The sequence below is a fragment of the Trichoderma citrinoviride genome (assembly GCF_003025115.1).
Source record: "Trichoderma citrinoviride strain TUCIM 6016 unplaced genomic scaffold BBK36scaffold_4, whole genome shotgun sequence".
In the NCBI taxonomy this organism is placed as follows: Eukaryota; Fungi; Ascomycota; class Sordariomycetes; order Hypocreales; family Hypocreaceae; genus Trichoderma; species Trichoderma citrinoviride.
Genome location: NW_020194712.1, coordinates 2,015,554 through 2,028,397, shown reverse-complemented (window position 1 = coordinate 2,028,397; position 12,844 = coordinate 2,015,554). Strand labels below are relative to the sequence as shown.

At 54.1% G+C, this 12,844-nt stretch overlaps 6 protein-coding genes and 1 non-coding gene across 7 annotated transcripts; 3 read left to right on the top strand and 4 right to left on the bottom strand.

The window, feature by feature from the left end:
• Positions 1-237: 237 nt before the first annotated feature.
• Positions 238-1,160, bottom strand: BBK36DRAFT_157892 (glycoside hydrolase family 16 protein; the record flags this gene model as incomplete). Its single annotated transcript, XM_024897667.1, has 2 exons — positions 238-318; positions 381-1,160. 2 exons carry the CDS (start codon positions 1,158-1,160, stop codon positions 238-240), a joined length of 861 nt encoding a protein of 286 aa, XP_024751693.1.
• Positions 1,161-3,508: 2,348 nt separating this feature from the next.
• Positions 3,509-4,418, bottom strand: BBK36DRAFT_1114498 (hypothetical protein; the record flags this gene model as incomplete). Its single annotated transcript, XM_024890037.1, has 2 exons — positions 3,509-3,999; positions 4,103-4,418. The coding sequence occupies 2 exons, from the start codon at positions 4,416-4,418 to the stop codon at positions 3,509-3,511; spliced, it is 807 nt and encodes a 268-aa protein (XP_024751692.1).
• Positions 4,419-4,976: 558 nt separating this feature from the next.
• Positions 4,977-5,065, bottom strand: BBK36DRAFT_t65. The gene has a single exon. It is a non-coding gene; the product is annotated as a tRNA-Val (tRNA).
• A 212-nt stretch (positions 5,066-5,277) lies between these two features.
• On the top strand, positions 5,278-5,549 carry BBK36DRAFT_1114955 (hypothetical protein; the record flags this gene model as incomplete). Its single annotated transcript, XM_024890080.1, has 2 exons — positions 5,278-5,406; positions 5,481-5,549. The coding sequence occupies 2 exons, from the start codon at positions 5,278-5,280 to the stop codon at positions 5,547-5,549; spliced, it is 198 nt and encodes a 65-aa protein (XP_024751691.1).
• A 1,031-nt stretch (positions 5,550-6,580) lies between these two features.
• On the top strand, positions 6,581-7,597 carry BBK36DRAFT_1167615 (hypothetical protein; the record flags this gene model as incomplete). Its single annotated transcript, XM_024895069.1, has 1 exon — positions 6,581-7,597. The coding sequence occupies one exon, from the start codon at positions 6,581-6,583 to the stop codon at positions 7,595-7,597; it is 1,017 nt and encodes a 338-aa protein (XP_024751690.1).
• Positions 7,598-8,110: 513 nt separating this feature from the next.
• BBK36DRAFT_1167614 (hypothetical protein) lies at positions 8,111-10,244 on the top strand (the record flags this gene model as incomplete). The annotated part of the gene is made up of 3 exons (XM_024895068.1): positions 8,111-8,525; positions 8,623-9,773; positions 9,918-10,244. The coding sequence occupies 3 exons, from the start codon at positions 8,111-8,113 to the stop codon at positions 10,242-10,244; spliced, it is 1,893 nt and encodes a 630-aa protein (XP_024751689.1).
• A 531-nt stretch (positions 10,245-10,775) lies between these two features.
• On the bottom strand, positions 10,776-12,078 carry BBK36DRAFT_1115433 (hypothetical protein; the record flags this gene model as incomplete). Its single annotated transcript, XM_024890130.1, has 2 exons — positions 10,776-11,218; positions 11,331-12,078. The coding sequence occupies 2 exons, from the start codon at positions 12,076-12,078 to the stop codon at positions 10,776-10,778; spliced, it is 1,191 nt and encodes a 396-aa protein (XP_024751688.1).
• Positions 12,079-12,844: the final 766 nt, after the last annotated feature.

Here is a 12,844-nt window from a genome sequence, read left to right as displayed (position 1 = left end):
ACGGTCATGGGTATAAGTAAATCTACCATATATGTACAAGCGAAGTGAATGAGGGTACCACGCGGAGGAGGGGTCCCCAGATAGGCATGTGCTTTCAACGAGACAGAAACAAAATCCACATGTCTATCCAAAAATTTCCAACATCTTTTTCATTTTCAGGGGTATTTCTTTTCTCTCCTTTGCCTTTGTTTTTCTTTTGCTTTTGCTAGTCATTCATAACTTCGTCGAGTTCGCCTTCTAAGCGGACTCGTAGACGGCAACGTACTGCACTTCAAACATGTTGCCCCAGCCGGACAAGGTCGCCTCGTTCGGGTCACCCTATTGTATCACAGTCAGTTGTGCTGATTACCATGTAAAGACAAGAGGCAAAGAAAACGTACCGGCCATGTGCCACCAACAGCCAGGTTAAGGATGATGTACATGGGAGAGTGCGCGAGCGTCGCCCAGAGGCCCTCGTCGCCAATCTGCGCACCGGTGAGGGTGTGGAAGAGGGTGCCGTCCATGAACCACTGGATCGTCTCCGTCTGCCAGTTGTTGGACGTGCGATCGATCTTGAGGGTCCAGGTGTGGAAGTCGTCGTCCTGGGGGATGGCGATGCTCTCGCCCAGGCCGTTGGGCTCGTTGCAGGCGCCGCCGCCGGTGTGGTCGCAGTGGACGGTGCCGTAGCCGGTGAGCTGGCCGTTGATCTGCTCAAAGATGTCGAGCTCGCCGCACAGGGGCCAGGGCGTGCCGTGGCGCATCGAGTCGCCCAGCATCCAAAAGGCCGGCCACATGCCCGCCTTCTGGTCGAGGGAGCTGTCGCCGCCGCGCAGGGCGGCCTGGACCTGCATCGCCTTGCCGGGGCTCGGCGTCCAGGCCCCAATGGACTCGATGCGGGACGAAGTCCATTCACCCAGCAGGGACTTTTGGGGCACGAGCTGCAGCGTCTGGCCGCCCGAAAGCTGCATGTTGGAGGGCAGGTTGGTGTACGTCTCGAGCTCCTGGTTGTTGTGCAGGTCGGTGACGACGGTCCACTGGGTGAGGTCGACCATGTCGCCCTGGTTGCCGACAAAGGTCTCCTGCCAGACGAGGTTCATGCCGGGGACATTGGGCGAAAGGGTAGCCCTGGCGGAGGAGATGGCCAGGGCGAGGACGACGGAGGCGAGAGATTGGAAGTGCATCTTGTCGGATTGGTTTGTCTCTTGAGTTGTTGCGTCTTGGATATCCGGGTCAGGGAGTGACGGCCAGGATCGTATCAGACGAGGTCTTGTAAAGGATTGGTTTGCTTCTTTTGCTCCGACGTCCAGAATCAATCTGAACCAAGGGAATGTATAGCAGCTAGAGGTAGCCAAAGGAAGTGGTCTTGTCTTGTCTGCTTGTTGGTTGTCTTGTCTGTTCAACAGCACCAAGAGCAGGATCACGAACAAAGCACAACAAAGGAGTGTGCGCAATATCGAACCAGCGAAGATGGAAAAAAGGAAAGTAACCGGCCACAGGCCTGACGAAAGGGAATGGAGCTGTGAGAAGAAGAGAAGAAGAAGCAGAAGCAGAAGAAAAAGGTGAACAAGAGGCAAGGGAAGGAGAAGCAGGAGATGCATGAAGTGGCAAGAGACACGCTTAAGTAGATGCTCGCTGCTTGAATCATGTGCCGGCGAGGTTGCCAGTCACTCCCCGGCTGGCGGTACCTGCTGCCGATGGACAGGGGACATTACGGGCTATCACGGCTGCGGTTACGAGTTCGTACTGGGGCATGTACTGGCATGTGCTTGGCCGCGGCTACGAGGTACCTCCTTCTCCAGGACGTGATACTGCCACTCTTTTACTCTCTTGGGTTGCACGGCGGTTCTGGCCAAGTACCCTCAGACTGGACAGCGAGAATCCAATAATCCCCATGCCAAAGCCCATAGTACATGCACATGCAGGCGACAGAGATCCACCGAGGCCCAAGCGCTTGCCCGGCAAAAGCGACGACAAGGTCGACAACAGAGGAGGAGGAGGAGGAGGAGGAGGGGCGTGGCAAGAGGGAAAATACGAGTAAAGACGGGAAACGATAAGGGGGGAGCATTGAGAGGAAAGGCAGCCAGTCAGAGGCGAGAGGCGAGATGCATCGTTGGGCAGAATCAGACGCGGTCAATGCAGTGCCGATAGTCGAAAGATGACAAGTGATAGGCGAGAAGGGAAAAAATACAGTTACAGTTGGGTGGTGAGAGATGATTTGCAGGGATTCAGGGGTGGGCATTGGGGGGGATATTTTTCCCTCTCAGGCTTCACAAGCGCGCAGCAAGGGATGCACCATGGTAGGGAAAAAAAGAAAAAAACGTGGGATATGGGGGCCAGGCACAAGGCACCAAAAACGGCACAGCAAGTTTTGAAACAAAGAGCGCCAGGGGTTCGTGCAGTAGCGCGGCTTATAGCCCGGTGATGGATGGGGGAGCGAGGATTGGCTGGGTGGTTTCGAGTCAGATGTGCCGTTTGCGAGGATGCGTGCATTGATGCTGGATTGGATGGGGGGGGAGATGAAGGTGGTTATAGGCAGCCAAGGGAGAGTTTGATGCGGGCGTTTACTGTTGTGAGGATACTACAGTACAGTAGTGTGAAAGCTTGTGATATTATCTAGTATCTGGCTGAAGCAGAGGGAAATGAGGCGGTTGGTATTGGGCCATCATACTCCTAGCAGTAAGGCTGTTTGTTGTCTGGCGGTTGAGTCGAGGTGAGGCGATCATCGCCACGAACAGCAGGCCAGATGCAGCCCGACGACGATGGCCAGACCAGGGGGTCGCATCAGTCACAGACAACGGCAAACGGCATCTGCAGGACATACTTTTCTTCTTTCACCGTAATTCCCATTATCAAATAGCTCACATGTTCTATCTCAAAGAGCAACGTGGACAAACAAACAGAGTCCCCTCTTCGTCCCCATCATCCCCGCCTCATCCCCAATCGGATGCCTTTCCACCAGCCAGAGCGCAAACCACCGAGCGGCGAAAAAAGGACCCTGAGCCAGGGCAGGGCAGTTTAGAGAAACGGTAGTCCGCCACCCGGATCCATCTAGAACACGCAAGCGGACGAGCAAACAAAAAGAAGAGAGATGAAGAAGAAAAAGACAAAGACAAAGAAAAGCAAAGGGCAGGGTAAAGGAAAAATCACAGCGTGCATCGTGCTGGTCCTCGTAAAGCAGAACACGAGAGCCGCCGCCGCGGACCGGCTCGGCCCAAGGCGCATCCACGGCCAATGAGCCGCCCCGTGATGCCTATTTTGCCGTGTGTTCCATTGACTCGCGCCAAAGTAAGGCGTCTTTTTGACTGTGGTCTATTATTTCTTCGTTTTTGTGTGCAGTTTCCATTTGTTTCGTGTCTGGCCGGGCCTTTCAGCTGGTCGTAAGCCATGCATCTTCCTTGCAGCAAACAAGTCGAAACAAACCCCCAATATCCGGAATCGCCCTGCATACATCTCCCGATTCAGCTTCACCTCCAGCATTTCATCCTGCAGGGGTCCGTACAGCCCAGATACCCATCACATTCCACCACATTCACATTGTCCATCCGCCAATATTCTCCCCCATCGAATCCCCAAGCCTCTTCCCCAGCTGCACAATCGTATTCTCGTAGACTCGCGCAGCATCCAGATACGTCTCATCATCATCATCAACCCCCCAGCCCGCTCCTCCGCCGTCCTTCCCATCACCATCATCATCACCCTCGTCATCCTCGTCATCTTCGTCTTCGTCCTCCTCATCCTCCGGCTCACCACTGCTCATAATCTCGACCATGAGCAACCGCGTCTGCTCCACCAGGCTCCGGCACCGCACCATGTCCGTCGTCGTCATGCCCATCCGCAGCCCGTTTTCGAATCCCGGCAGCGGCTCCTTGGTCTCAATGTCCTGCCCGCAGAGCAGGCTGGCGAAGCAGTGGTCCAGCTTGTGCAGCAGGTCAAACGACGCCTTGGGCGACGGCGGGAACGACCGGACGTATTGCGTGAAGTCGCTGGCCAGCTTGAGCAGGAACTGCACCTGCAAGATGGCTGTTTTGTCGTAGCACGTTAGCATTTCCATACTTTACCCTCCCGCCTTGCAATCCCCTGAAATATGTAGAACCAAGTAGAATGATAGAAGGGCAATACGTACGAGTCCCCGACTGCCACAGGATATTGACAACCTCATCCAGCTCCTTGCACACCTCCCCGAAGCTGCGAAAGCCAACCACATCGTCTCCCTCCTGCGTGCCCCCAAACTTCTTGACGTAGCGCCGCGAAACGGTCATGAGCTTCTCCTCCGCGTACCGTCTCACCATGTCCTCCTTGCTTCCGCCGGGCCGCAGCGGAGTGCGTCTCGGGTGCGGCAGGCTGGAGGCCGCGCGGGACGAGGCTGAGGAGGGGGCGGGCGAGGGGAGGCCGCCTTGGGGAGGGATGAAGCCGCCGGGCTCCCGGGATGAGTCTGCCATTTTGGTTGGATGATGTTTTTCTCAAGGAACTGATGGAATTTGCACCAGTCAATTGTATGGCGATTCTGAAAATTGTTTGTTGTAGACGCTGATACTCGATGGTGATGAGCGGGGGCGGGGTGTTTCGCTGACGGCTGTGAATACCCTGGAGAAATGATGAGAATTGTTGTTGAAAGAATGCAAGACAGGGTGTCTTCTGGATCGGTGAGACTTGGAAGTCTATGTTCAGAAAAGTTAATTGGAGAGAACCAGAGGCTTGACCCGTTTAATGTTTCGTTTAGACTGATCGTTGACGCGATGTTAATGGCGTCCAATAAATAGACTTGATGGCTGACAGTTGATGTTATCACTTAGACCATCAGGTATAGCTAAGTTTAAGGCGACTCCCACGCAATATCCACCCTACAAATTGCTGAGCCACAGAGAGCAAAAAAATTGAAACAACACCAGGATTTCAATTGAATTCTTCGATATTGCCAGCTGGGGGGAAATAGTCTTGACGTTGAACAGAATACTGCAAACGTGCAAAAAGAACAAAAAAAAAAGCAAAAAAAAATGTGATTCCGCCCGGGCTCGAACCGGGGACCTTTTCGGTGGTGTCAACTGAACTGTTAACGAAATGTCATAACCAACTAGACCACGGAACCAGAAGCTCACTTGCTTGACAGGACCCTCAACAATTTGCGCTCATGTTACGTCACACTTACCCAATCATGTGACCGGCCCAACCGCATGCAACCGATGGCGGGGCGCCTTTTCGATTTTTCGACGTCGGTGACGATTAGCCTCGTCTCAAACTCTCTCGATCGCAAACATCACCACTTTTGCGCTTTCCGTTGACTTCAGACCATATACCACCATGCCTCCTAAGCGAATCTACGGCGAAAAGGGCGGCCGTCGCGCGCCCAAGGGCTTCGTCGCGTCGACGTATGACACCCTGACGTCTGCTGAGAACGCCGCCTTTGTCCGCAGCATTGCCATCTTTGGGGTGAGCTTTTCCCACTAACCGACGTCCCATCTACCTTTATGCGCAAGAAGAAGCTGACAATGTTGGAAACAAAGGCTGCCGTTACCTTCCTCTCCAGCTCATGGGGCGAGATTCTCCTGCCGCCGTATGTATCCCACGCTTAGAAACCCGACTTGCGACAGGCACTTGGTTGCTAACAGGTGTACAGTCAATAAGCGATAGGCGCTCTCGATACGAATTCTCACGATCCAACTCCGATTAACAACTCGAAAAACAAACTACTTAACATCAACGCTCGACAGGAATGAGACGGTGTACATTAGAAGGGATGACTGTATAGTACCACGATGCGAGACGGGCGGTTATGCGGCGCGCGCATGTGCAATATAGAGCTTGCGGGGCGACTTTGGGGCGATGGCGCGGCTCGTCGGGATGGTTAACTCGATAATGAAATCAATAAAAGAAGAGCTCTCTCCATTGTCCTTCGAGAATGTGGTCCGAGGTTCGTTGCAGGTGGTTGTGGACTTGAGCTATGGACTTCAGGGCTGTTGGCTCATGCTTGTCCACACTGTTTGAGAAGTGCCATGTTGTAACTTCTGCACTTCCGAGCAACTCACTATGAAAGGTAACAAACAGACTTCATATCTGTAAAGGCATTGTACTACCTGGAGGAAGATGGCAGTGCCAGAAGAGGATGGCATAGTACCTTAGGAGTGTAGAAGGCATGGCGAGAGTGGCAGAAAGCAAGGCTTAAACTTTATATTCAGTAGCGGCGAGCGCAAGTTTCATGGCCCAACAAATGCAGTGCTAACTGGTAGTTGAGCCGCTCTGTTCAGTTACAGACATTTCTCCTGGCATATACGTCTCCTTATTTCGTTCCTTTCCATCCACAAACTCATATGAGTGCTTCTTCCACGCTCATTTCTGTCCACGATACACAAGAGATTGATACTTGCTTTTACAATCCAGAACCGACGACTTAGCACTTTCGAGCACACAGAAGGTCCTACTGCCTGATAAGATGGAAAGGACTCTGCCGATTGAACACCAAACTCCCTTTCTCACTTACTCTGGGTGTAAGAACCGGGAGAAAGTTCCCATCACCCTCGTCGGAGGGGAGCTCAAGCTTTACCAGATGCTCTCCCTGCAAATGCCTCGCCGTTCGACCGATGAGTCTCAGAGACGCTCGGATTGCATGATTGGTGCCGGAGCTTGCGGTGCCGTCTTTGCGCAGGACGAGGAGAAGCCCCTTGCTGCAAAGCTGGCCAAGACCAACAACGGCCAGCTGTGGAACGACTACAAGATGCACAACCACATCAAGGCTCAATTCGACAATCACGGCTCCACGAAGATCAGAATCCCCGAGGTCTACTATTTCGTTCCGCCTGACGAGGCATACACTCGATACCTTAGCCACCATCCAGAGCTCGCCGACGCGGCATCCAAGGTGTGCAACCTGGCCACCAGCATCCTCGTCTCAGAGCGGATCTTGCCATTACCTGAGCGAGCCCGAACTCTTCTGATCAAAAAGTACTGCCCACCCCATATCAAGGAGGCTGCTTTGCGTGACGACGCCAACAGAGACTGTCTGGTGAGGCCGTACCTCGGCTCAATGCAAGGCAAGACCGGAGGAGAAGGACGTTTCTTCTCGCTGAGAAACTTCGAGCTGCACCTCAACCAGATGGTCGATCTGCAGCTGGACGTCGAGGCCATGGCCAGCAGCATGGGCGTGGCCATGGCGATTATGCACTGGGCGGCCTGGACAGACGCCCGGGATGTCGAGTTTGTCCTCGGCAGCTCGGCTGAAGAGACCTCAGCCCGTCGGAGCACGAAGGAGGTTGCGAGGCTGCAGAATCCCGTATACACTGGTCCTGCTTCCCACAACAAGGATGACTTCTTTCGTCAGCGGACCACGGAGATGTGGCTCCTGGACTTTAACCAGGTGCAAAGCATTACAATGGACGAGGGGGGAGTTGCCAAGGCCGTTGAAGCAGCTCGAGTCAGTGACCCGTATCTTCCGAGGCCGCTGGGAGAAACTCCAGTCGAGAAGCAGGTTTGGAATGCCTTTGAGAAGACTTATTTGACGGCGGCGGATGCGATTGTGAAAGGCAGCCCGTATAGAGTGCATTTGCCAGGCTTGTTTATTCGCGGGCTTGTAGAGGCTGAGGAACAGAGGAAGACAAGGGCGCAGAGGGCTTCAGATGAAGTCTGAAAGGGGGTAGTGGCAGCCAGGACACTGACGTATAAGTACCGTAGGTAGTACTAGACAAAAGACATTATATCATGTTGAAAGAAGATAGAAAAGCTTACCTAAACAAAGAGATGCATGCTTGATACTTCCCAGATACTTGCTTCTTCACCTTGCTGATCTCATCCGGAACGAAGCCGAAAGAGAGGGAAGTCGCAGTGCCCCGTTGCCAGAGCGGCAGGAGAAGCAGAAGACGAGCTCGACGGTAAACACCGTCTTGATGAGCAGCCCCATACCGAAATAAACAAAACTCTGCTTTTGAATACATTGGTCTAACAGTTACTGTTGTTTGTTTATCCGGCCCCGTCACCCTTTAGGCACAGAATACTTGTTATTCGCCCGCCTCCTCGTTGCCCTCGCTTTTCTGTTTGCTTCTTTTCTGCCCTCGCTCCAATTTCCACAGTTTCTTCGGCCTTATCCCTAGAGACAGAATAGTTTCCTCTTGTTGTCATCAGGTGAGCACATCTGATGAGAACAATGTCTTCTGAGACTACTCGACGTGCGCCCCCGTCTCAAGGAGGACTGGCCCGGTTGGTGTCACGATTCGAGAACCTCGATGCTTCACCAAGGCCGCGTTCCAAGTATGGGGCGGCGCAAAAGGATCGAGGCCGTCCGGCTGTCACTTCCAGAATTCCCGGTCCCTCGTCGGTGCAGCGCGAGTCGAAGCGTACTGCCACTGAGATACCCCGGTCCGTGACAGTGCCGTCTCTGGCTTCGAAGAACGCTCCTCCTGTCAAAAGCGGTTCACTGAAGACCCCCGTGAAAGATCGCCATGCTAGGAAGGCAGTCACTCCGTCTTCTACAGGAGGGAAGTTGACCTTGCAGAAGGGATCGGTGGTTGCGCAGAGGAGGAAGTTGTTTGAGCAAGGGCCTGACGAAAATGTTGCTCCCAGTGAGTAGCGTTCTGGTCTAACATGCCCTCCGAACTGATGTTTACAAGCATCCGTTGCTCCAGGTGGACTGACCTTTGATAGATCTTTCGCGAATAGATACCTACGAACCTAAAGCCGTTACTCCACCTGTTACTATCAACGAGAAGCCGTCCTGCTCTGCGAGCAGTTCCGTCAAGGCATCTTCCGTCGCATCCGGGGGGGTTGATGTGGCGATGTCAGACTTACAAGAAGTGAAGGATGCCGTCCCGGATTTGATCACTCCCAGCAGCCAGGTTGAGCATCCTGAATATCTGCCGGCGCCACTCGCTACTAGCCGTCCATCTTCTAGAAATCAGCAGCAGAATGAAGCTGATGCCCCAGGCAAGAAAGGCACTTCTCAGCGGGGATTTGAGCCCCGAATCAAGTTGCAGGGAGGCAGTTTTCTGCCCAGACCCCCTTCTCCGCTCAAGAACATGGTGGTTACAGACGTTGGCGGTTGGGACTTGAAGCCTTCTGACACAAAACCTGAGGTGGTCGTGTCCGGAAGCTACAGTGTGAGAATTGACTTGCAAGGGCCCGCCAATTCTTCTCCCGAGAAGCAGGAAGAGGGTGAGTCGGGGGCCCTGGACCTGCAGTCCGATGTGACTCTTTGCTACCCATGTCATGATGCCGTGCTGTCCTCGACTGCCAGCGATGCCCTGCAAGCGCTCAAAGAACGGAGCGGTCCGTCTCTGCCCACCTCTGAATCAGTTCCATCTCCGCAATCGAACGTCTCGAATCTCCGGGCAAAATATGACGGCACGTTGCCTGCGTCGGCCTCGATGCCGGCAGTCTCGAAAAGACGTTCGCAGCCACTCATGCGGGATGATGCACCAAGGACACTCAACACAAAGACGCCTGTACGACGACCCTCTTCTGCCATGCAGGGCTCTTTACGCCCAGCTGCCAGGAGAGATGGCCCTCAGCCTCTACGACGCGGACCTTCTCCGTCGAAAGAAGGGACGCTCAAAGAAAAGATTGGCCTCTGGGAGTCGAGGAGCCACCAAGACAAGCGAGAGGGCAGATCTAGGCAGTTGCCCAGGGCTGTACCAACGAAGAATGTATCTACCAGTCGAAGACAGGAGCCGGTAACAATCAAAACATTTGACGGGCCACCGCCTCCAATGCCATCGGATGCGGACAGTGTCAGCAGCCAGGCAAGCGACGTCAAGCCCTTGCTCTACACCAAACCATCGGTGCTCAAAACAAGCCGCCAGATGAGAAACTTGGTAAGTGTTACAGCCTCTTCTACTCCCGTAAGACCCCTGAGTGCATTCATTCATTAATTTGTCAAGGGGGCAATGATGAGGTCGGACTGGCGACGAAGAAGCAAGCGGAGCTCTGAAGAGGGACAGGGCAGTACTCCGGCGCAGCTCCAAGTCTACAATGTGGACGGCGAGGGAAGAGTGGGCTTTGAGCAGCAGCCACATCAGGAGATTCAATGCCCAGGGGCTTGGCCGGACGAAGGCCGCGATGATGCTTCCCCTGCTATGCGGAAACCTACCACGGTCAGCCGCCAATCTTCGCTTCGCCTTTTGCGTCATCGCTTGATCGGCCGCGGTCAGGGGTCATTCATTGTTTCGCAGGCTCGTTGCACGCTTGAGCAGCCTCAGCCTGTGCGAGCCAGGGAGCTTCGGCGCCTTACGAGCCTCTGCAGAGAGAGGATGGCTGCGTTGAGGGCGCGGGCTCATGCAGAGTAGGGGGACTACCTATGTGATGAAGCATCAAAGATGATCCTGAGTCTAGTAGATAGTGGAATACACATGCTATGCTTCCAATTGCTCATGACTTGGTTTATAACTGTCTCTTTTCTACAGACGGTCCATAATGTAGACGAAATGTTGGTGTAAACGAGTATTATCTTGGAGAAAGGAAAGGCAGAAATTGAGTGGAACTGTGTTGTCCTATATATTCTGTGCCTATTGGCTATCTAGGCCAAACGGAGAGCTATAGTGTCTCTCCTCTTAGCAAAAAAAATTCCTTCTCGACGCCATGCTTCTGTGTCGATGACTTCCCGTGTCGGAGTTGTCATGGAATCGACGGCCATGTTATCGAATGCAACGAATTGGTCTTGAAGGGTATCGATGTCGCTCGCTATGCAATACTATGCAGTGAAGTGGAAGAGTTGATCGAATAATGTGTGAAAAAGAAAAGTATGAAAAAAAATGAAAAAGTTATATATAAAAGAGAAGAAGAGAGTGAAACGGGAGGCTTGCGAGTATTCCTCAGCACTACTTGTGGAACTGCTGGCCTTCGTCTTGCTGGAAGTGGACCTCGTTTGGCTGCGCATAGCCATCGATTTGCCTCAGCTCAAGATCAATCGGATCGATAAAGTCGCCTCCTCTAGCAGGCCCAGCAGCAGCAGCCAACATTCCCGAAGCATCTACAGACCGAGTCCGCTGCGCGGCAGAGGAAGAAGCGGTGCTGTTGCACGTGGTGGTCGTGAAGAGGGATCCGGGCTTTGCGTTGAGGGGCGTGCGGGAGGCGGAGTCGCGGGAGGCCTTGTAGCGGGCGGAGGAGGAGGAGGGGTGGTTGTGATGCTTTGAGGCGGAGGATGTGGCGATGCGCTGGGCGGCGAGGGAGGCGAGGGGGAGGATGATGGCGATGGAGGTTGGGGTGAGGGAGCCGGATTCGAAGTTGATGAAGTGGTGCCATTCGAGGATGGCGAAGATGACTGATTTTTGATGTTGTTAGTTTGAGGTTTCATTTGCGTGGTATGAGTTGTATGCTGGAAAGGAAGGGGGGGATGACGGAGGTGAAGGTGGTAATAGGGGGGGGGGCCTTACCGGGAACAATCATCAGGATGCCATTGGCCATGATGAGCACCTCCATCGGGGTCATAGCCCGGCGAGAGGGCAGCACGCCGCGGTTGCTGACGAGGTGCGAGATGAGCTTGGAGTTGAAGAGGGCGCAGAACCAGCCGATGGAGCAGATGTTGCAGATGAGCGTGGTGCGGATGAGCCAGGCGTACCTCCGGGGCGCGGCCAGGTCGGCGATGCCCTCGCACTGGATGACGGTGTAGGCGACGCGGAAGGAGACGGCGAGCAGGGTGATGAGCAGGGAGAGGGCGCAGACGGCGAACTTGATCCTCGGGGCGAAGAGCGAGACCATGGTCCAGGCCTGGTGGACGAGGGCGGCGTCGGTGACGACGGCGAGCAGCGTGGAGAGGACGGTGCCGGCGATGCTGGCGCGGTAGTTCCAGGCGGGGACGGCGGAGAAGTCGCCGGTCCAGACCTGGTAGAAGTGCGAGAAGGGGGTGAGGAAGAAGTAGGCGAGGAGGACGGTGCGGGCGACGCAGACGAGCAGGGCGGCGGCGTGGAGGAGGGTGCTGGCGCGGAGGAGGCGGGACGAGGGCGTGGCGGCGACGAGGACGAGGAGCATGGTGATGGCGGCGCCGAGCTGGGCGGCGTAGTTTGTGATGATGCTGGCCGTCTCGTCGTTGAAGGCGTCGATGAGGGGGATGGGGATGGAGATTGGCGGCGCGGAGGGGGAGAGGAGGATGGTGATGTTTTGGGTGTAGGGGTCGAATGCCATGGTCGCTGATTCTGGGTCGATTGGGGAATTTTCGTTATGTTGCTGTTGGGTTGTGATGCTGGAGATCTTGGGTGCTGTGTAAGTGGTGATGCTGACGGTCTTGGTGTTGAAGATGTTGGAGATGGTATATCGCGAGAAGGAAACGAAAAAACAAAACGACAAGATCACCCCAAACGAGAAATTCGCAAGCAAAGCAGAGCAAAACAAAAGTGATCAAGACTCAATTCTTTCTTCGTCTGAAGCATCACAACCTAAAGCCATTGTTCTCGAAGCAGTTCACTCAGATCATCGTCATCCTCACTTTATATGAAAAAGACAAACCACCACCGCCGCCAGACAAACCACTTGCATTCCAGCACCCCTTGCCCGCCAACATTGTCTTCACGCCGCATAATACTAGGTGGCAGCCACACGAGCTGTCATCAGGGTAGAGCTGTACTCGAATGGGGAAAAGTGCCGAATCTGAGCTTTGCAGCTCCATTTTCGGCACGATTTTTTGTTTTTCTGCAAGAGAGAGAACGATGGCGTCGATGGCAAAGGAAAGGAAAAAGTGAACCTTGGAAAGTTGAAAGTGAGGAAGGGGAGGGATGGTGGGAGGATTAAATGCAGGTCGCGGGAGGGCTTAGTATTGTTGTGCGGCCGGCTTAGTATTGTTCTTGGCTTTTTGTGGCTTGCGGCAGATCGGGAGTTTGTTTGTGGGCTTGCAGGGATGCTGTGTGATGATGGTGGCGCGGTGGTTGATTGATTGATTTAATCTATTTCCAGG